The sequence below is a fragment of the Pan troglodytes genome, chromosome 7 (genome assembly GCF_028858775.2).
Source record: "Pan troglodytes isolate AG18354 chromosome 7, NHGRI_mPanTro3-v2.0_pri, whole genome shotgun sequence".
NCBI classification, from domain to species: domain Eukaryota; kingdom Metazoa; phylum Chordata; class Mammalia; order Primates; family Hominidae; genus Pan; species Pan troglodytes.
The window spans coordinates 8390407-8413519 of NC_072405.2; the positions used below are offsets into that span (position 1 = coordinate 8390407).

The following is a 23113-nucleotide window of genomic DNA, read 5'->3' on the forward strand; positions in this document are numbered from 1 at the left end:
CCACAAGGCCCTCCTTTCTCTATTCCTCTCTCCATGGACACCAGAGATGCCCAGGGCAATGGTCAAACCAACGGAATAGACCTGGTCCGGGACATGGCATTTGGATGGCAGCCACCCCCACCCACCAGTCGGCTCCTCAGTATGAGAGCTGCATGTTGCTGGGAATGCCGGAAGGCTTGTGAATGGAGGGTCATTATTCTAGCCCCCTCCTTGATGAAGATCAGTCATTAGCCAGGTACAAAGGAAGAAGAAAGTAGCTTGGAATGAGTCACGAAGCTGGAGGTTGAGGGAGATGACGGTGTATCCTGGAGACTGAAGGTCAGGCTGCAGCGTTAGCCACATGCAACTTACAGAAAATAACCTCTGGGAACATGTTAATTTATTAGCATTTCACAAATGATGCTGAAACAATCGAAAGGAGCACCTGCTTCCAGTTGCATAGCACCAGCTGAGAGCAGAAAGGCCTCTGAGGGTGGAGCAGGGTGAGCCCAGGCAGGGGGGCAACGCTGGGACAGCAGCCAGCAGGCCAGTGTTTCTTCAGTGGCCTTGAAAGGAGAGAGGCTGTGAGTCTGGAGTCAGTCAGGTCTAACACGATGCTCCTTTTCAAAAACTGTAGGACTTCCTGACCTTTACTCCGCTGCCAAACCAGGCGGGGATTGGGGGCGGTGGAGACAGAATAAGATGCTGAGCACAGGGATGATTAGCCGCCTCTCAAGCTTTCATCCCTCAGGCACTCTGGGGACGAAAGTGACCTCTGTTTGTTTTTGCATAGGAAGCATTGTCCTGGGAAGCTGGCAGGATTTACTGCCAAGGTGAGAAAACACAGCGGCATATTTAGCCACTAATTAATTGCAAATGGACACCTGAAAATTGGATCCATCCTGAAAGGGGGTGGGGAAAGTGGTGTTTACTTGATGGAGGACCTAATTCATAAGCAGAGGGGAAGGCTGTGCGTTTCATTTCCCCTGCTTATCGATTCTTGAAAGCAATAAATGGTAGAGTTTGCTGTTTCATTTCGGTGAGTCATTCATTTCTGTCTCCTTTATCATTCCTATTATGCAAAGGGGTTGGCCAACCGTAAGATGAAGAAAATAGTTGATTTCAAGGTAGTCTTTTCCTTGTGCCTCATCAGAAGCCCCCTGCCGTCCAAGCTGGCTGTTAATTTTTGGTGTCTTTGCGTTGCGATAAAGTAATATGAATAGCCAACAGAATTTTGGCCTGGAAGACTTTGTTCGGATGGAAAATGTGAATGCTATGGTTATTTACCCCCGTGGGATTCATTATGAAAGTATCTCAGCTGCGTATCTAAATTGGGTAGTGCTGGCGTGACTTTTGTTTTTCATGAGAGCTCCAGTCCCTGTGCTAAATGTTTTACATAGATTAGTCCTCACCAGCCCCTGTAAGACAGGTGCAATTAGTATCTCTCTTGCAGAGAGAGGCACGGATGCCAAGGGTTGGCAGTGAGTCCCAGGGACGCCCCGCGCAGTGCAGAGCCGAACCCCGGCTGTCTGGCTACAGGCAGAGAGCCTTTAAACACCACTGTGCCGAACATCCCCCCTCCGCCTGCTGAGCTTTTCAGAACACAGGAAACGTGAGGCTAGATGTAGGTTTTCAGTCTCCAAAAGCCGGGTCTTGTTTTTATGTCTCTTTGGAGTCCACATGTGATTTAAATGGATTTGTCTCCAGATTGTCTTGGAAAAGGAAGAGGATGGGTGATGGGGGCGTCTCAGTGCTGACTCTGTCTTTCTTCCTAATACTCAGGGTCATGTTTCACTGGCAGAAGCTCTCTGCACCTGTGGCAGGGCACGTTCCCACACACATATTTTGCTTAAACCCAGAAATACAGCATTGAAGCAAACGCACGGCTGGCTGAGCCCTGACCTGGCCTAGTCCATCACTCATCAGTGATTTGCCAAATAAAGAGTTATGTTAACAAGATAAAAGAACAGGCTGGACGCAGTGGCTCACACCTGTAATCCCAGCACTTTGGGAGGCCGAGGCGGGCGGATCACCTGAGGTCAGGAGTTCGAGACCAGCCTGACCAATGTGGTGAAACCCCATCTCTACTAATAATAATAAAAAAAAAAAACCTACAAAACTAGCCAGGCATGGTGGTGTATGCCTATAATCCCAGCTGCTTGGGAGGCTGAGGCAGGAGAATCGCTTGAACCCGGGAGGCAGAGGTTGCAGTGAGCTGAGATCACGCCATTGCACTCCAGCCTGGGAAACAAGAACGAAACTCCATAAAAAAAAAAAAAAAAAAAAAAAGGCTGGGAAGGGTGGCTTACGCCTGTAATCCCAGCACTTTGGGAGGCCGAGGCGGGCAGATCACGAGGTCAGGAGATCGAGACCATCCTGGCTAACATGGTGAAACCCCGTCTCTACTAAAAATACAAAAAACTAGCTGGGCGTGGTGGTGGGCGCCTGTAGTCCCAGCTACTTGGGAGGCTGAGGCAGGAGAATGGCGTGAACCTGGGAGGCGGAGCTTGCAGTGTGCCAAGATCACACCACCGAACTCCAGCCTTGGTGACAGAGCGAGACCCCATCTCAAAAAATAAAAAAAAAATTTAAAAACCAGCAAAAATGAAAGAAGGCTGAAGGAGGCATTTTTAAAACCTCCTGGAGCCTAGTTTTATGTTTTCCTACATGATCCATGTACAAGGCCATTAAAACAAACAAAATAGTGTGGTAACTGATGAGCGTGACCGTTCAGAGACCAGCCTGGAGGTGGAGATAGAAAGATTTACACTTTTCTTTCCAATGGCAAAGCCTTTTCCAGAAAAATCTTAAGAGGAAGGGTCAAAGTGAGATGATATTTTATTGGATTTTCTTTTTCTTTTTCTTTTTCTCTTTTTTTTTTCACCTTGTTGGCCAGGCTTGTCTCGAACTCCTGACATCAGGTGATCCACCCGCCTCAGCCTCCCAAAGTGCTGGGATTACAGGCATGAGTCACCGCACCAGGCCAGATTTTATTTTCTAAGACATGAGACTCCCAGAAGGGGAATTTTAAAAATCTCTGACTCCTTGGCTGGCCCAGAAAACTAAACTCATGTCAGGGCACCCAGTGGGTTGATCATGTCTCAGGCTCAAGCTTCCAGCCCGACCCGATTATCCTTCTGATACCAGGGTCCCCCCGTGGAGAAGGGCCAGGTAGGAGGGGCCCCAGTGACTGCTCTCAGCCCTCCTGTGGAACCAGGTCTGTGTTCCTCGGGGGAAAGTTGGTCATGTCTTCACAGCAGGGCTGGAAAATCACCGTGCTCACAAGAAATGAAAGCATCAAGTGGCTGTGTGACATCTGTCACCCCGTGTCATGCTCACATGACAGCCTGGGAGGAATCACACAGTTGTGTCAAATGTGATGTGCTGGAGAACGTGTGGGTTTTAAAGATATTTTGAGATTCAGAACACTTGCTTTTCAAGTCACTGTTTCTCTTATAAAAGAAACGTGGAAAGCCGTTTGATCTGCTTCTTGATAGCTGGGCAGGACAGCACCGTGGTCAACGCTGCACGAGGCTTGCCTTCCTCAGAGTTCTAATCTCCACCCTCTGTCTGTTGTGGTCAGTTCATGTGTCTTTACACTAGAAACATAGCCTAGCATTTGCTGAAAATCATTGCATTTCTTTTTAAAGAATGTATTAAAAATAATCACAGAATGTATGGAACGTCTGCTCTGAGTAATTTATATGCATTTTTAATTTTTCACACGGTAGTCCTGCAGAGGGTCTTGTAGTTAACAAAAAAGGCTCAACAAGCCCAGCTCACCGGCCTGGCTCGCCCTCGTGGGCCACAGGGTGGGCGGCTTGCTCGGTTGGCTTCTCCCGCCCCCTCCCCCACGGTTTCCGGGAGTCCCTGCGCGGTGGTTCCCACGGCCGCCCCGGCCAGCCTCACCTGACCTGGGATGCGCTTCCTTCCACAGCTGTAGCCCTCGGCGTCTCCCCGCCCCAAACACAGAGTAGGAGCTGCAGGCAGCCGTGGGTGGATGTGGGGATGGGCGTGGGACCCTCGTTCGGGGCATCAGGCTGGACCAGAGGAGGAGGGAGACGCAGGAAGAGGTGACAAAGAGAGAAAGAAGCAAAGACACGAGCGAGGACAGGGACCCAGGAGAAGAGGGCGGATGGTCTGGGAGCATTTAGCCCTCCCACAGCCCGGCCATCCTCACGTCCCGTGCTCGGGCCCTGCCGCACCTGTTCTTCCCTCCGGCACTGCCTCCTTCCTGGAGCTGGCTTGAGTGAGCCTCCGGCGCGTGCGGCCGGAGAGGCGGAAGGGAGCCCCGCGGCAGCCTGGGAGATAAACCATGTTCGGTGCCGGCAGGAAGGGCAGCGGTGCACCGCGCTGCTGCTGGGCGTTTGCAGCCGGGGTAGGGGATGAGCCACGCTCGGTGCCGGCAGGAAGAGCAGCTGTGCGCCGAGCTGCTGCTGGGCGTTTGCAGGGAGTGATCTGTGGCTGATGAGAGGCCCTGAGGGGTCCAGGGAGTCCGTACTTTGTGGGGAAACTCAGAAGGTTTTCATGAGGAAGTGACCCAGCCCAGGCTTTAAAATGCGTCCCTCTAGAATCTGCTCCACGCGTGAGGAAGGGACCGTGGCGGGCAGAGACTGGGCTGGACGTGCGTGAGGCCGCGGTGTGTTTCCAGAGTCTCCAGGCGCCACATGGAGATGAGCACACCTGCTGTTGGCTTGATGGACCCAGAAGCTGAACTGCTGTGTAAGAAGCTCAGGGAGCAGGACCTGAGGGCGTCTCCACAGGGCAGCGAGGCAGGCGCAGAACGTGAGGACAAGGGAAGGCTGAACTGCTGCGCAAGAGGCTCAGGAAGCAGGACCTGAGGGTGTCTACACAGAGCAGGGAGGCAGGCGCAGAACGTGAGGACAAGGGAAGGCTGAACTGCTGTTCAAGAGGCTCAGGGAGCAGGACCTGAGGGCGTCTACACAGAGCAGGGAGGCAGGTGCAGGAGGTGGGGACCAGGGAGGCAGGTGCAGGACGTGGGGACCAGGAAGGCAGGTGCAGAATGTGGGGACCAGGGAGGCATGTGCAGGACATGGGGACCAGGGAGGCAGGCAGGGCTGCCAGGAGCAGCCACAGACCGCAGGGCTTTTGTAAGGGTCTGGGAGCTGTGGTTTGCTCACAATTGTTCATTGATTAGTGCCTGTTAGTTTCAAACATAGCAACACAATATAGTAATGAGAATGAAACTCCTTTTAAAAAGAGTCTTAAAAAGGTGGGCAACGGTGTTCTTGCCCATGGGTTTAGCGTGATATGGAAACTGGGATGTTTTGCCCCATTGCAAACACTGTTCTAGGAAGAGGACCACAGCAGTCCATGTGGAGGCAGCTGGAAGGAAGAAAGACAAAGCCGGCTTCCTTCCTGGGAGCCAGCGTGGGCTGAGGAGCTGGTGAGGTGCCAGAGAGCAGCCAGGGCAGGCCCTCCAGGTGCCAAGGCCACGGCCTCCTGGGCTCTGAGCTCCATGAGCTTCTGAATGAACAGTGAGCTGGCTCAGCCACAGCTCTCAGCTTTGCAGGGCTTCTTGTCAGCAGTCAGACCCGTATCACTGCCTGGTCCAACAGAGTCAATGGCCTTGATTTCCAGAATTCATCATTTCTGATTTAAAAAAGAAAACATCCGTGATTATTTTAAGACACGGACATGAGTTCCTTAGATCCTCATTGCGCAGGGACACTTCAAAAGAAAAGGGAAATTGGAAACCTGCTGGCTTAGGCCTGCGACTGGACGGCTCTGCCCCAGAGCGGTGCCCGCCGACCCAGGGTCCTCCATGGTCTGTGATGTTTTGATCACGACGGCTGAGGCCTTAGGTGAGAGTCCAGAACAGCCATCCAGACACTCGAAGGAGGTTCACGCTGATTCAGAGTCATCAGGGTAAAACCAATTCAGACCCAACTTACAAGCTGGGCAGGAATTTCTGATGAAAATGGCTGAGGCATTTGATAGAAAAATATTCATGTTGTTAGTCCGTAAACTCTTATGGGAGATCCATGAAAAATTAAACCAACCATAGTTGGGCATCATATCTGAGGGACAGGGGTGGCAGCAGAGCCTTTTGTGGCTTCTGAGATGGCTTCATGTCCTCCCACCCTGAGTCATCGGCTGTATCACAATATTTCCTGGCAGCAGAGAGCAGACCTGGTCTCTCAGCCTTTCAGCCTCCTCCCCTTCCTGCTCTGCCGTCTCCTCTGCTGTCTGCCCCCTAGGACCTTCATTTTGCCACAGTGGCTGCAATGTCAATAAGAAGGCATTATCTTAAATTCCGCTAAGAATAACTGCAATGAGGATGAAAATTTTACATTACCATCAGGCATTGCCACGGCCTCTCTTAAAGAACTATAGAGAATGATGTGGACACTTACAAATATGCCTTGACAGGAAGTTTCAGAAACGAGCTTGGAAATTGGGACGATGTTAATGCAGCTGCCCTGTCATTTTCCATAAAATTATTTTTATCTTCCTTTCCTCTCATCTTGCCAGATAATTATGATACGCTTTTTTTGTATAATTTTGATTAGGTTGATTAGCCAGACCCACCCTACACTACAAAATGCAGCTAATGAATTGCAGATTTTTTCATATCACTTTTCCACCTAGAGCATAGGCAGGACTTATCTATGATTCAAATGCAGAAAATGTTTTTAAGAGCGTTCATGCAGATGCAGGATTCAAGGAAAACCAGTTGAGAGGCACAAGTGCCATGAGGCTTCACATAAGAAAGGAAGTAGGGAAAGCATGTATGTAAATCATGGACTCGCTGGATATAGATTTTTATAGCAGACGCGGTTAAGGAAATTTGGAGAGGCCGTGTGTTCCACGTTGCGTCCATGTGAAGATGGTGACGCTGGTTTATCCCCGTTCTTGGTTCACTGAAGGAGAACGCTTCAGTTCCCCCTCCCAGCTCCCACTGTGGGAAGACAGGTGTGGTCTGAAGCGCTGCCCCTACTTGACAGAGGGAGGAAAAGGGAACCTTTGAAAGGGCCCAGGGAGGTCATAGAAGGTCAGTCATCAGGCTGAGCATGGTGGCTCATGCTTGTAATCCCAGCACTTTGGGAGGCTGAGGCAGATGGATCACTTGAAGTTAGGAGTTTGAGAACAGCCTGGCCAACATGGCGAAACCCCATCTCTACTAAACTACAAAAATTAGTTGGGTGTGGTGGTTGGCACCTGTAGTCCCAGCTACTCAGGAGGAGGCTGAGGCAGGAGGATCGCTTGAACCCCGGAGGTGCAGGCTGCAGTGAGCCGAGATCGCGCCACTGCAATCCAGCCTGGGTGACAGAAAGAGACTCCATCTCAAAAAATTATAATAATTTTAAAAAGGAAGATCAGTCATCAGCATGGTCTTCAAGATCTCTGCTCGCGTCCCGTGCTCTGCCAAGATGCTGCATGGACATTTTTCTCACCTCATCTTCAGAACCACCCTTGGCACAAACGGCATGATGACCATCCTACAGATAAGGAAACCAAGGCTTTCATTACTTGCCCCAACTCATAAGAGCCAGAGCCTGGACTTGAGCAAGTCAAGCCTGCATATTACGGCAGATGGAAAGCTGTGCAGTCTGCATGTTCAAAGAGCATTTGCAAAAGGCAGCCAAGACAGGTGGGGCCGGAAGTCTGTTCAGAAGAATGTGAAATCTCGGCTCCCGGAGGCTGTTAGGGCTGTGTCCTCTCTGGATCTGTGTTGTTTATAAAGGACTGCCATGTGGTGGCACGTGCGAAGCCTGTCATGTTCCACAGGCTCTGAAAGTAGTTTGCCTTGGAGAGGGGAAAGACCCCCTGCGGAAGGCTGTCTGCTCAGCACATTCCAATCAAAGGGGGAATTTCTCGGTTTCCTTAGGAACAGTTCAGCATCAGCGGAGATGCAGCGGCGGCTCCTGAGCCTTGCAGAGAGCCACAACACTAACACAACTGCATTTGTCTCCTCTTGCTCTTCCAACTCTAAATAATATCTTAGCGTTTCATGCCAAATGGGATGAAATTGCCAGGGTTTTTCATTACGGAAAACATAAATTGCTGAAGGCAAATATACTGCCAGTGGAGCTGGCAACATGAGAATCATGCATTTGAGTCACAAACAAGTAGTAAAACACATGCATTTATGCAGCTGCTAATCTCAAGAAGCACCAACAGATGGGAAAACTGGAACAGCCTCTGCCTGGAACGTTTGTCTCCACGTTCCCGATACTGCTGGGCAACCCAGGGAGACCAGCCATGTGGGGAGGTTGAAACAATATTGGGGCCGCCAAGCTGCCACGGCCTGGCACAGTCATTTCTTGGTTAAGTTTCAGGTCAGGAGCTCTGTAACTGGTTAAAGCACAATCGATCTAGAATCCGAGGCTTTAAAAATGAATTGCAATGTAAGTGCTGTGCTAAAACCTTGTACTTATTTGGTTTTCTGCGAGTAAACTTGACATGTGATGTATTTAAAACAAGAAGAATGATGCCTTAGGCATGATTGGTCCGTGAATAATAGGAAACCAGTTTCATCTGTCATTTTTTAACAAATGCCATTCACTGTTATTAATACCCAGAGTGGAATAAATGAATAATGGCTAGGCCTGGGGATATAGATCAAAATTCAGTTCTATGGCTAAGTAGTACTGAAAGTGGGTATTTACAGAGATTCAGGGAAGAAAACAACCAACCACAAATCAGATTTTTGAAGTTGCTTTCATTTAGAAAATGAGAATAAAAATACTATTTTGGTTATGAAATATTCTGGTATATAGATTTATATAATAAATTCTACCTATAATTGATTGAGTTCATTCCATTCTGTAGGACAACTGAATGCAGGTTTAAAACAGTGTTACTGAAGTGAAGGATGTGCTTTGTAAGCCGATTTGCCCTGTGAGGTTGTCCGTCTAACCCAGATAACACGAGTCACTCTCCCTGTACATGTGTCCGTGACTGAACTGATTTCGTGGCGTAGGATTCGTCTGTTCACATGTGATTCTCCTGCCTGGCTGTGAGCCCGCAGGCCAGGTCCCGCCTGTGCACTGCTGCGTCCCAAGCATGCACCACACAGCACCGATTCTCAGGTCTTCATCCTCAAGGGCTGGTCGAGTACGAGTAGTCGGTGAAGCTTCACGTCCTCACTACCTGCCAGCAGGTGCGTGGTGGCCCCTTTACCTGTAACTGGGAGGACAGTGGTCACCACAGTTGCTGGAGCTGCTCTGCCACGTCCTCAGATTATCCCTCTAAACATCTTTCCCGGGACATTCACTGTGAGGTGAAATCGTACCTGTGGAAATCACTGCTGAAATGATCGCTTTGAAAGGAGTTTCCATCATCGCTGAGAGTCTTCCATGAGGAGGGCGGAGGTGTTGAGTTCCTCGGCAGTTTCAAGCTGTGGCATATTATTCAGGATTTCTTGACAAGCCCACTCAGGGCAGAGCCTCCGTTGAACAGCCAGGTGGGAGGCTGGGAGTCCTTCTTCCACACGGTCCTCCCCACACTGTCCTCCACACAGTCCTCCACACCCCTGCAAACTCCCACCCGGCAGTTCACAGAGAGGCCTCATCTCCCAAACACAGACGCCTGTCTGGGATTTGGCCACAGCAGGAGGACGCAGCGGGGTGGCTCTTCCATGGAGGCCACTGGAATCCACTCGTACTCAGTCTTGGTGAGCTTGGCAGGTCTCTTTTCCAAGCTCAGATTTTGATGCCAGAAAAGGAGTGGCTTAAAGAGAAAGAGAATTGGGAATGGGCAGTTGAGCACCCAAAGGAGGCATTGAGAGGCCAGTCAGAATGGTGCCTGGCCCACGTTTCATATTCCCTTTATTTTCACAAAGCCTGGTCCTAAGCAGCTCCACAGGTAGCCCGAGGTGGGCTGCAGCTGCCCAGGCCAAGACGTGAGCAGTAAATGCTGACATGCCACACAGGAGAAAACAGGGGTTTGGAGCCAGAGAGAAATTGAGGATGCAGGTTCTCATCCATGCTGCCACGGAGTAGTTGTGGGATTTTAATTCTATAACATCTCCAAAGCTCCTCCTCTGCACGATGGGCATGACGACGTTTTATCTTCTGCATTCAGATGCTGTGTGTTCCCTCCTCTTAGGCAGCTGCAGTCAGTGACTATGATGTCCAGAGATCACCCCAGGCTGACTCTTGTCCTGCAGATAGTGGGGCATGCAGGGGGCATCAAAGGGGACCTGGATTCAGGGTGGGTGAGCAAACGCAGGCATGTCATCCCCACAGCTACCATTTCAGATCTTTTTTCAGAAACTGATTACAGGAAGACACTGGATAGAACCCCATAGACTCAACTGGCATTCAGCTTAAATAATCTGCGCTGTTACCTTCTGCACATGGTCCAACTTCTTTAAGGAAGCAAGGTGTCACCCTGTTCAGATTCTTCTTCCAGAGTTGCTTTTCTAGATGCCCAAGAAAATATGTCCTCCTGTGTGTTACCTGTGGACTGTAAAAGCCTGGGAAACAACATTCCATGCTGAAGTTTGAGCTGCTCGAGAATGCGACTAGTGTGCTTCTGATGCGTGGAGTTCGAGTTCGTGGAAAAATGAGACCGTCAGCTCTGAGGGCAGCATGTCTTCCTCACTGTCTGTGAGTCTCCTGCAAGATGCACCATGCGTGGATGGCACCGGTGACTGGCGGAGTGGATGAGGGAGGGACTGTTGTTCTTTTGAATCGCAGTGGTGCCATTATCTGTGTGAGGGAACAGCAGTCACTCGGGGCTGACCCACGTTAGAGGAAGAAGGAAGGAAGCTGTACGTCTACCACCACCCTTTTCATTCCAGGCCATCTCATTCCAAAAAGGAAGACAATTCAGATACTGTCTTTACCGAAGACTGTTGGATGCCAAGTACTTTTTATAATGTTTTATACTTAGGCGTACAGGTTGGTGGGAGAAAATTTGGAAAGCACAAAAAATTTAAAGAGGAAAATAAAACACGGCCATAATTCCACTCATCAGAGCCTATCGCTGTGAGCATCTTGGTTAATTGCCAGCAGACATTTTCCAAAGCAAACTCAGATCACAAACCGCATCGAGTTTGAGTATACCATTTCTCACGTAACGTTACGATGGGAATTTCTATAACACTTAGAAGCTTTCTAACATTCTACATGATAATTGCACCATAATTTACTTAACCATTCTGCTTTAATTGGGCATTCCAAGATTAAGGCATATCAATTTTTTTTTTTTAAGATGGAGTCTCACTCTGTCTCCCAGGCTGGAGTGCAGTGGCACAATCTTGGCTCACTGCAACCTCCACCTCTCGGGTTCAAGCAGTTCTCCTGCCTCAACCTCCCGAGTAGCTGGGATTACAGGCACCTGCCACCACACCCGGCTATTTTTTTTGCATTTTTAGTAGACAGGGTTTCACTATGTTGGCCAGGCTGGTCTTGAACTCCTGACCTTGTGATCCACCTGCCTCAGCCTCCCAAAGTGCTGGGATTACAGGCATGAGCCACTGCGCCCGGCTTCAATTTTTTTGCAGTAAAATAAATGGGCATCACAACTTACCCTGAAGTCATTTGCACAATACCCAGAACAAGTGTCAGCAATAATTAGAGCTGTGATTGCTCCTGCCACATCGAAGCACCTTATGTGCGGGGTTGAAATGGCGCTGGAGAAGGAACAGAAGCCAATCTCAGGCATCCATCAGGTGCAGAAAATTCAGACAATACGTCAGCTAAAGAAGTTAAGAGCGTTTCAAAGTGAATATTTTTTTCATGTTAAAATGCCTGAAAAAGTTCTATCCAGAAAGCATGTTGTGTAACAAAGACACTGAGAGAGGGCGATGGGAGAGTCCTGTTCTGTGTTCGTGTGGAAAGACAGTGATTCCAGAGAGGTCCACAGAGGTGGCGCAGCCCTGGGCCACAGTCGGCTCAGTAGGTAAAAGTGAAATGGGCCCTCGGTTAATCACTTTTGTTCTTCCTCCCTTATTGGTGGCCTCAGCCCTGGTTGTGGATTGATTCACCTGTGGCACTGTCAAATGAACTGACCTGGGCCCCACACCAGAACAAATGAGCAGAATCTCTGGGCTGGGGCATGAGGCCTGTGTCCTCCTAAAAGGTCCCCAGGGTTAGGGAGGCAAGATTTAGCCAATGAAATTGAGAACACATGGACACAGGAAGGGGACCATCACACACCGGGGACGGTTGTGGGGTGGGGGGACGGGGGAGGGATAGCATTAGGAGATATACCTAATGCTAAATGACGAGTTAATGGGTGCAGCACACCAACATGGCACATGTATACATATGTAACAAACCTGCACATTGTGCACATGTACCCTAAAACCTAAAGTATAATAATAATAAAATTTAAAAAAATAAAATAAAATAAATAAAAATAAAGAAACTGGAAACCAAAAAAAAAAAAAAAAAAAAAAAAAACCCAAAAATAAAATCACTTTTCATGAACAGAGCAAAAGAAAAAAAAAAAAATCCAGGACGCCCAGTTAGGTTTGCATTTCACAAAAACATTTGATGTTGCATGAAATATGTGACAAAAATGCTCGCTGTTTCTCTGAAATTCACATGTAACTGGCGTCCCGTGTTGCCTGGCAGCCCTGCCCAGGAACTGCCGATGCAGTGAGCAAGAGAAACAGTAAGGCTGCTTTCAGGCTGCTGCTCCTGACCTCAGAGGCTTCGGGCCGCTCCCCCTGACCCTGGAGGCTTCGGGCCGCTCCCCCTGACCCCGGAGGCTTCGGGCCGCTCCCCCTGACCCCGGAGGCTTCGGGCCGCTCCCCCTGACCTCGGAGGCTTCCGGCTGCTCCCCCTGATCTCAGAGGCTGTTTCAGAAAGTGAGCATGAGGAGCAATAGCCTGAGATTTGAAGGCCACATTTTTCTAAGCTTTGTAAAATGCCCTTCACTCTGTCTTTAAAGTAGTGTTTCCTGGGTAAGCATGGTGGACATATCTTTAAGGTATCTTTAGTATAAAACTTTATTAAGTATAGATGGTAGTGCAGGGGACCTAACGCCACATGCATTTGGAATTTAGATCTGAAACAGGTTGTAGAAAATATAAGTAGGTGTCACTTTTCATGCGAACAATGTTCAAGTTTCACCACAGGCAGATACGATTTCCTCTTGAAGTTAGCAGATATTTAAATAAGAAATAGTGTGCCTTTCTACTTCAGCACTTTTTAATTTTTTTTCCGAGTCCAGAAAAAATGCAAAGTTAAGTGTACGTTGCTGTTAGTCATAACTGAATTCCTTCGGAAGATGATGTTGTAATTTATCGGAAGGCATGGTGGTGTTTAAGCTGGTAAGGCCTGCAGAGCTCCGGAGCGGGACGCGAGGGGGTGACGAGCGCACCTGGTGACTGGAGCCGGGCTCCGCTGTCGTGCGCCTTTGCAGCCATCTGTTCTGACAGAGGCACTGATTGTCATTCTTAGTTGAGTGGGGTTGCTTCATTAGTGACTTTGAGACTTTCTCTTGGCCTGATTTAAGTGACATTTAACCACTGGTAAAAATTCTGCAGACTTTAGGGGCAGCTTCTGTGGAGACTTGATCCTCGGTCCAAAATAAAATTACGATCATTTCTATGGTTTTCAAAGAAAAGCCATTAGTAATCATTACGGCAGTGGCTGAGCGCGGCTGGTGCACAGCTGCGAGTGAAATGCAGGAGGAAGCCAGCATTAAAACCAATCAGTGTCATTGTCCTAACGGAGCAGAAATGAATCCCTAATTTAAACAGCCTTCAAATCCTGTCATTAGGGAAGCGGCTCAAATGTAGGCTCGAGCGTGCTTTCTGTAAAAGTAAACTTTTCAAGAGTTAGAAGAATCTAGAAATGGGGCAAGCTCAGGTGGCTGAACTCTGCACTGACTCTCAGAGGGCTGCTTCTGCTGAGCGTTCTCTGTGCGTTCCGGAAGCAGCTCCTGTGGGCGACACCCGATGGGGACCGCGCTTTGCTCCGCAAACATTGTCACTGCGCCTGCGCGGTGACTCCAAGAGCCGAGGCCCACGCCTGTCCCCTCCCCCCACGAAGAGGTGCCGTGGAGCACGTGACCTGACCCCTCCTCACAGCTGGAGGCAGAGGGGCCGGGATGGACCCCACGCCTCCCTGACTTCCAACCAGGCACCTTCCCCGGCTCCATGCTCATGGTGACGCAGCCGATTTTGCGTGAAGACCTGTGTGCTACCCATGGGAGGCCAATAAGGAGAAGGGCTGTGTACGACCACGGAGAGCTGCGGGACAGTCGGCCGGAGAAAAACAGGAAGAACTGAAAGACAGGCACCTCCACACCTTTCCACACATCTTCAGAGGTACATGTCAACCCGCCCTCCACCCTCCACTGCCATCCCACCTACGCATAGGGAACAGGTAGCATTCCTTGGGAAGGATGGAAACCGAGTTCTCACCCAGGCGAGAGAAAATGCCAGGATCCCAGGGGCAGGCTGCACAGAGATTCAGCCTCAAGGGAAGTCCAGGAGGATCTGGGCAGGGCACAAGGTGACAACGAGCTCAAGCTGTGCAGGTAGAACCAAGCGGATCCGTGTGGCAAGAACTGGGGGAGAAGAGGCAGTGCCCTAGGAACCCAGACGGCTGCCTTCATCTCCGCAGCTCTGAGACGCGCCTCCATGGATGGAGCGCATAAAGGGCTGCCTTCATCTCCGCAGCTCTGAGACACGCCTCTGTGGACGGAGGGCATAGACGGCTGCCTCCATCTCCGTGGCTTTCAGACACGCCTCTGTGGACCCAGCGTGTAGACAGCTGCCTCCATCTCTGCAGCTCTGAGACGCGCCTCTGTGCACCGAGCGCATAGACCGCTGCCTCCATCTCCCTGGCTTTCAGACACGCCTCTGAGAGCCCAGTGCATCCCTGGATGAGAATGAAGCAACGGATTGGGACAGTTAGAGGGACGGACCCCAGGGAAGACCCAGAGACACACCTGAACGTGTGTGGGAGCCGCGAGGGTCCTGGTGAAGTTTCCCAGATTCTGAACGTTGGTTTAATGGTGAAGGCTTCACATTCTAATCCTCCTGTAAGCAAAGGTGTCCATCAGCTAGGAAAACGTCCTATCGGCAATGAAAAGAAGTAAGTGTGCTTTTCAGAAATGGAAGGGAAGCAAGCCCACTGCCTCCTGCCGTCTCCCTGGGCAGCGGCTGGGTGCTGTAGAGAAGCTGGGGCGGGCAGTGGGCACGTCAGGGGTAGATGCGGAAGGGGTGGACGCGGAAGGGGTGGACGCGGAAGGGGTGGACGCGGCACGACCCTGCTTCTTACCCTGATTCTTCCTAGGCAGTGCTGACAGCATCTGTTTTATGGTTTGGGGTTCTGTGGCCATTTCATTTCGAAAAAGGCCTGTACTATAAAAAGTGCAGTGTGGACTCACAAGACTGGTGGGAACGTGTTGAATCTCCTGACCACGGTGGGGCTGGCCTGCCATGCCAGGAGGACGCAGGGCCCCTGCCCTCCCATTCTGCATCGGGGCCGGGGGGGGGGGTGCAGTAGGATGAACCCATAAACACATAACAAACACTCTGCAGGGCAGGAAAGGCTGCAGGGCCCACACACAGTGGACGAAAGTGGATCATGTCCTTCTCTTGGTGTTTATGAGGTGATAATACTATTGTTTCCTTTTCCATCAAGAAATCCAGTCTTTTCTTATGAGCAATTTCCCTTCTCATGTGTGAACCTGGTTTTTCCTTCTAATACTTTGAAGCCTTAACTGCTTCCTTTTGCTTCCACATTTGCATGATTTGGAGACAACTTCCCCCTGAGAAGATGCAATTGTGCTTTGAGTTTAAAAACCTGTCAATTTAAAGTGTGCATTTCCTCCTCTTTCTTCCCAAACCTTGCAGTTGGCATTCACGGGGCAGGTCTTTAAGAAACGAGGGGCCACTTGGGCAGGCGTGGTGGCTCACGGCTTAATCCCAGCACTTTGGGAGGCCAAGGTGGATGGATCACGAGGTCAAGAGTTTGAGACAAGCCTGGCCAACATGATGAAACCCCGTCTCTACTAAAAATACAAAAATTAGCCGAGCGTGGTGTCAGGCGCCTGTAGTCTCACCTATTGGGCGTCTGAGGCAGGAGAATTGCTTGATCCCGGGAGGTGGAGGTTACAGTGAGCTGAGATTGTGCCATTGCACTCCAGCCTGGGCAACAGACCCAGACTCCATCTAAAAAAAAAAAGGAAAGGAAAGAAAAGAAACGAGGTGCCACTCAATGCAGCCTCCCCCAAACAGACACCACCACACCACAGAGCACACAGAGCTCCAGCCATGGGGTTGAGGCTCAGCTTCACGGAGATCTAACTCTTCTGTGGCGGCAGAGAACAAACTTAACTTCCCCAGGCCTCAATTTCTGCATCCACAGAACTAGAGATGATCACTCCTGGCATAATGACAGAGTGGTAGGGTGTTAGAGTGAGGTCCCGAGATATGCCTGTTGGCAAATGTACCTTTAAATCATCATACGTGCCATTTTTCTTCATCGATTCTCCATAATAAGGCATTGCCAGGACCGACACCAGGCGGCAGCTCAGCCCCTGGTGGTCTTGGTGCCCACCCTTCCCTGCCAAGATCAGACGGGGGCCAGCGTCAAGGTCAGTGGAGTCCTGTGGGTTCATCGTGTCGTCTTCCAGGCAAGCTGCCTGCTCGTGTGGTGGCCGTGCTGGGTCTGAACCTGTGGCCTTCCCAGTGCAGGAGAAGCGACACCAGAGAGCCAGTGCCAGCGTGCCGGGGCTGGCTCAGATGCCCGGCAGCTGTGGGGGAAGCATTGTCTCCACTTCCAGGACAAGGAGAGGCAGCCGAGGACGTTTACTGTCCCGTGTTACCCGGCCACACACCCCAGGGCCCCTTCTCTTCCCCTTCTGCTGTGCTGCTCTGAGCCGGAGACTGAGCCGGCCAGGGCAGCCGAGGCCAAGAGTGGCGCTGCTGAGGGGCCGCCATCATGAGGGGTCAGAATGTGGTGGGTGAGCCAGGACTGCGCTGGCCCGGCGAGGTCGGTGTGCTGAGACCAGTGTGCCCGGGTCACAGTGGTGATTGAAACGTTTGCCTCTGCACCTACTGGGAAGCCTCTTCCTGGAGGACCCTGGCTTTGGTCTGTGGTTGTGCTGACGTGGACATCTTTGCCTCGCAGGATGCAGATTGCAGACGCTCATCGTCTCGCAGGCAGCTCCAGCTCTTGTGGTGGCCGTGCTGGGTCTGTGCCCGGGGCCTTCCCCCATATGCTTTCGCTTTCTAGTGTCTGCGATGACGTGCGATTCACTAATCACCCGGACTCAGCGCATCTCTATGTTAAATAGCGCGTGTCCATCTGCAAAGCACACGACAGCCCCCGCGGCCACTGGGTGCCGGCGCCCAGCCTGTCCCGAGAGCCTCTGACAGCCAAGGATTGGCCCAGGTGTGGCTGATGGATGAAACAAGACTGTGAGCATTCCCAGGCAGTGACGTGGGGCCCCCGACACGGTTCTCCTTCGAGTGCCCAGAAACACGAGCCTGCCTGATACATAGAGAATGTAAAACGCCCACTGGCTTCCCTGAAAGTCAGGTTTCTTCTTGCAAGTAAGTCTACCCTAGGGCTATATGGTCCATCGGTCACTCACCTGCCCACAATCATTTCTTTCCTCTCTTCTGCCTCTTCATTGGCGGAGTGTTCTGCCTCCCTCCATCATCACTCAGGAGAGCCCTGTTGCAGGTCAGTGCAGAATCTCTGGCTGCACTGGAGACATTGCGGTGTCGGTGGAAGCATCACAGGGCCTCGTGGGGGCGCCAAGAGGAGTGCATGGGGGCCGGAACCTGCAGGTCTGTCTGCGCCTCTGTCCTCTGAGTATGCGCTCTGCCTCTCTGGTGCTGATTTCCTCACTTTCTGGAAGGTGTTGATGATGCAGCCACCTGGGCCCGGGCCTCTGAGGACCGGTTCTGGGAAGCATCCTGCTTCCTTCCCTTCTCAAGGCGCACTGCCCGAGTCTCCCTTCCAGGAAGTGTGAGCAGCTTGTGAGATAGAGACGACTCATCACTTAGCAAAGGAAGGCAAACGTGGCGCACCCAGCACAGTGATCACGGCGCCCTGTGTTTGATTAAGGGCCATCACAGACCCTCTCAGATCCACCCAGACCCCTCTGGGCCACAGGGGAGTAGGACAGCCATTTCTCTGAAGCTCAAGGGTGATCAGAGATGTTAGAAAGTGCGCCTGTGTTGTGTGTTCACTCGGGACAGGTCCACGCTCTCCAGGCGGCACCCGAGGCACCGCACACGCCATCCGCACGTCAGCTGCTGTGCCCAGAGGTGTGCATTGCTGGAGGAGGGTTGGGTGTTGACTCCAAGGAAGCACCAGGGCACAGACTAGACGACCTTGCTACAGCTCCCCCGAGATGGTTTACGGGGTCTCCAGTCACACGTTGTGGAGTATGGTTTACGTGGTCTCCAGTCACACGTTATGGAATATGGTTTACAGGGTCTCCAGTCACACGTTGTGGAGTCTGGTTTACATGGTCGCCAGTCACACGTTATGGAATATGGTTTACGGGGTCTCCAGGTCACACGTTATGGAGCACTGCCTTCATCAAGCTCCAGCAGATGAGAAAGGTGACTCCTAAAGTACGTTCTGCCAGAGGGACCCTAAGCGAGGGGTCTGAGTGAGGAAGCCCCACCCGGAGTTGCTGCGGTGAAAGACTGTTTCTCCAGTGAAGACAGATGTGCATTCCCACGCGTGAATGGATGATTCCCAAGACTTCTCAGTCAAAGGCACGTTCTGTTTTGGCGATGGAAATGTGAGGTCAGAGGTCGGCGCTGTCAGTTTCACAGCACCCATCAGCCTCACACATGGGATGGGAGACTCTCCCTGGGAGGTATTCAGTTTGGACCATGGGAAGTAAAGAGGCTAGGTGGAGGAAGCTTATGGTCACGTGATTTCAGAACGTCTCGGAGCGCAGAGAGAGCTGTAGTTGTATGACAGCAGCCAACGCTGGCTTCCTAGGCCAGGCGGCCCATCTTTCAAATGACTGGTGGAGCAAATGGTTCTCCTCCCTCATACGAGGAGGCCGGGAGAGAGAGATCTACCGGAAGAAGGAGGATTTCCTTGTCTCTTTAAGCATAGATAAGGGCATTTCTAAGGTCGCTGAGATGGTAATTAACATTTCTCCCATGCTGTCCCAGATACGGAAGATGTAAGGAAGAACATGGCTCTACCCTCGGCCTGTCCAGGCGAACAGCGTTCTTGCCTAGTGAGGGTTCTGGACTGGGGGTGGGAACGTGGTAGAAGTACGGTAGTCCCCGCTGTCCACGGGGACATGTTCCAAGACCCCTAGCAGATGCCTGAAACCTCAGCCAGTACCAACACTTGTAGGTAGATTTTTCCTATTGTCGACAAAAAGAGTTGAACTCTGTAAAGTATTTTGAAGGGGTTTATTCTGAGCCAAATATGAATGACCCACGGCCCGTGGCACAGCCCTCAGGACATCCTAAGAACATGTGTCCAGCGTGGTCAAGATACAGCTTTTGGTTTTATACACTTTAGGGAGACATAAGCCATTGGTCACTACCTGTAGATGTACCTTGGTTGGGTCTGGAAAGGCAGGACAACTGGAAGTGAGGCCTCCCAAGTCATTATGGAGTCAAACATTTTCCGATTGGCCATTGGTTGAAAGAGTTAAATTATTGTCTGAAGACCTAGAATTCATAGAAAGCGATGTCTGGGTGAAGATAAGGGGTTGTGGAGATGCAGTTCCCACCGTGCAGAGGAAGCCTCCAGGCAGCAGGCTGCAAAGAGGATGGATGGTAAGTGTTTCTTATCAGAGTCAATTCTCTCCTGGATCTGGGAAAAGGAAGGAAAAGGAAGGAAAAAGAAGGGAATTCTCTTCAGAATGTAGATTTTCCTGCACTATTTCAAGATACGGCAAAATAAATAAATAAAAAATTACACATTCGGGATGGAAATATTTTTATTTTGTTATTTATCTGTCACGTGATGTGCCCGAGTCAGGTTGGAAAGTGAGCCATGTTATGTAGGGTAAAGAAAACCCCTCTAATGAGACTCTGTGGTTTGTAGGGCATGACTCCCCAGGCCCCTTGGATGGGAATTTGGGCAAGAGCAGAAGAAAGCCAGAGTGCAGAGCTCACTGTGTCTGTGCAGCCATGATAAAGCTCGGCGCATACGTTAAGCACAGTAAGAGAGTAACCTGAATAACTGTAATGAAATCGGCACGTATAACAATCTTCTTTAATAAAACGTATGTGAATGTGGTCTCTGTTTCTCTCTCAAAGCCATTTATTTCATACCTCAGTGACTGAAGCCACAGGAAGAGAGCCTCCAAGAAGGGGGTGCTGCCCTGTACAAAATGTAGGCTGAAAATACAAAGCCTCGTTAGATAAGGAAGGATGGTACCCACAGTTACACTGACACACATGCTGCATTAAGCTCTCCCAGCTAGAAGGCCACACCACACTCGGCAACCTTCCATGCATGTACCCTCAGCCCATGCTGGATTTTTAACTTTGAACGGTGTTACCTGAGCCACACAGCTTCCAGACCTCCTGTTCTCTCATCTGATAAACAGCAAGGGCGGGTGGGAGGAGATCAGGCAAGGAAGCGTTTGTACTCCTGCAATTCAAGGCTGACCTTCAAACGTCCCCACTCCTCATTCTTGGAGTGCTGTTCTCAAGATAATTAGGTGTGTTCCTCCAGCAAATCGCAGGCTTCCGATACCAAGCTTGTCCTCTGTGTGAAGCACGTGGCTTTGCTAAACTCCATGCCTGTTGCTGCTGGTGTTGTTAGCGGAGTGCTCATGCTTGTCATTGCAACTGGGTGATGTTGGCCCATACTTCAAGTCTGCCCCCTGAGAGCCCCTGCCTTGTCTCTGTGTGCATGTGTGCTGAAAGTCTGGTGTAAGGAGGGCTGAGGTTGAAGGGCCCATTGTTTTAGTTCAACCCCAAATTCCTTTCTCACCCAGCTGGATGCTCTGTTCTCACATTACTCACACATGTGACGATGGTCTCCATGGAAACTGTAGTTAATTAGAACTGTCCATCATATTTCTACATGAATGAGACCATTCCAGTCTGTGGTTTTATGTTATACTTAATGTGGACATTTGGCAGATGTATTTCATTAGCTGAAAAACACAACTTAAAGTATGCAAAAAGTGCTGTTACCCTTGAAGAAATGGGGTTATGTTAAATCATTTGAGCTGTCTTGTAAGATACTTATCTTAATTCAGATAGCTATTTCTTATACATGTATGTTTTTTAAAAAGCTGTAACTGGGAGATCCCATGAAATGAAATCTTAGTTCACATTTACCTGAGAGGTGACCGTATCCTCTTCATCAGCATCTCACATTCCAAATCTGTCATCTTCATTTCCCAACCTTCTACCAACTTACTGGAAATGGCAGATGCCAATTTGTTGAATCAGAGATGGTGATTGCAGTGTAAGTGGCTCCAGCATCATATTCTGAAATAAATCCGTTTGCAGACTACAGCCTGGCTAACTGCATCTAACACTTGGGTGGGGGGTGGGGGCAAATGTGAGCTGTGCCTCAAAGCCTGTCCATGAATATTGGAAACCCACATATGTGTGTGAATACATGCCTAGAGTCTGAACATGCAATCATATTTATATTTTGGGCATATATGCCAAAATGATGACAAAGATGTGTGTACAGACATGTCATCATTCTGATACCCCATAAATAACATGTTTACATGCACATGTAACCTGGTGCCAAATGCTCCCTTATCTGATGCTCCCTGCCCCCCTCCTCAGGCCACTCCCCACACCTCTCACTGTGGCTGGTGTCGGGCAGAGCCTCCCTGAGATCCAGCTGTGTCTGCACTGCCTCTGCAGCCAGGTAGAAACCAAGGCAGCCTGGAGAGTCGGCACCTGGTTTCCTGGGCAGAGCCTCCCTGAGATCCAGCTGTGTCTACACTGCCTCTGCATCCAGGTAGAAACCAAGGCAGTCTGGAGAGTCGGCACCTGGTTTCCTGGGCAGAGCCTCCCTGAGATCCAGCTGTGTCTACACTGCCTCTGCATCCAGGTAGAAACCAAGGCAGCCTGGAGAGTCGGCACCTGGTTTCCTGGGCAGAGCCTCCCTGAGATCCAGCTGTGTCTACACTGCCTCTGCAGCCAGGTAGAAACCAAGGCAGCCTGGAGAGTCGGCACCTGGTTTCCTGGGCAGAGCCCACTGGGAGTAGAGCCACTGGATGATGCTCAGTCCAGCTCCTCAGGGACCAGTTAAATCAAGTCACAAGCTTGTCTGTCTCCCCAGTTCCCTGTTGCCGCACACATGGAGGGAAGACAGTGCTCAGTGACCCCAAGACCTTTTACAGCCACATGGTGATGTCATTCTAAGAAAGTGATGTCTGCTTTTGTGTTAGCACAGAGTGAACAATGGAAAATCAATGCCAGTGACCTGGATGATGTCCCAACAGAGGGAAATTAAATCAGCGTTTTGGTCAAAGTGGAGTTAATATGAACTAATATTAAGCACTAAGATCACAAATGCAGGCTTTGGACATTGCAAAATGAGGCTTCGAATGGCATGACGCTTTCTAGACCGGAAGGAAAGTCTTTCTCATGGGCAACGCAGGGCCCTCATGGGACTCACCCAGCTGGAAGGAACCAGGGAAAATCAGAGTGGGCTGATTTTACTCAAGTCTGTTCCAATGCAAATAAGGCCTAATAAATTTGAAGTTAGGCCAGAGTTAAAGCTGAGAATCATTGGGACTCACTGCCTATGTCCGTGTCTAGGTGGGAGAAGTACGTGCATCTGTGGTCACAATGCTGCTTTACAGAAAACAGTGGTTGTTCTTGAGGTTATTGGCACAAAATGCTGGGCTCTGAGCAGTGACGTTTGAAGAAATACAAAGGTGTCTGTCATGTTTGAACTGTTGAGTGTGGAGGGTTTTGAAGATGTGCAGGGAGTGACTGCAGTCTACACCAGAAACGCATTAAAGAGTGACTTTGTTTCTGTCTTTGCAGAGGAAGAAGCTGGAGACCTGGTCCAGCCGGGCATCAGCTTTCCGGGGCCGGCAGAGGAGGATCTAGGTAGAGTACAGACGTCAGCCCCGCTCTGGCGGGGCCCGGACAGAACCGGGCATGCTCCGGGCACCTCCCATCATGCAGACCGTCCCACAAACACACGTTAGCATGTTTGCCTTTAGAAAGGGAGCTAAGAAGAACTAAGTACAATGCGGCACTTTTTTC

At 50.4% G+C, this 23113-nt stretch overlaps 1 protein-coding gene across 27 annotated transcripts in view; it reads left to right on the top strand.

The window, feature by feature from the left end:
• The window catches only part of DLGAP2 (DLG associated protein 2), a 1020080-nt gene that overhangs the window by 776814 nt on the left and 220153 nt on the right, over nt 1-23113 (top strand). For 21 of the 27 annotated variants that reach the window (XM_024345426.3, XM_024345427.3, XM_063816097.1 and 18 more), the window contains one exon: nt 22889-22954. The exons of the other annotated variants lie outside the window; for them this stretch is intronic. In XM_024345426.3, coding sequence (XP_024201194.1) covers nt 22889-22954 — 66 coding nt within the window. The remainder of the gene's footprint in view (nt 1-22888; nt 22955-23113) is intronic. 27 annotated transcript variants of the gene reach the window in all.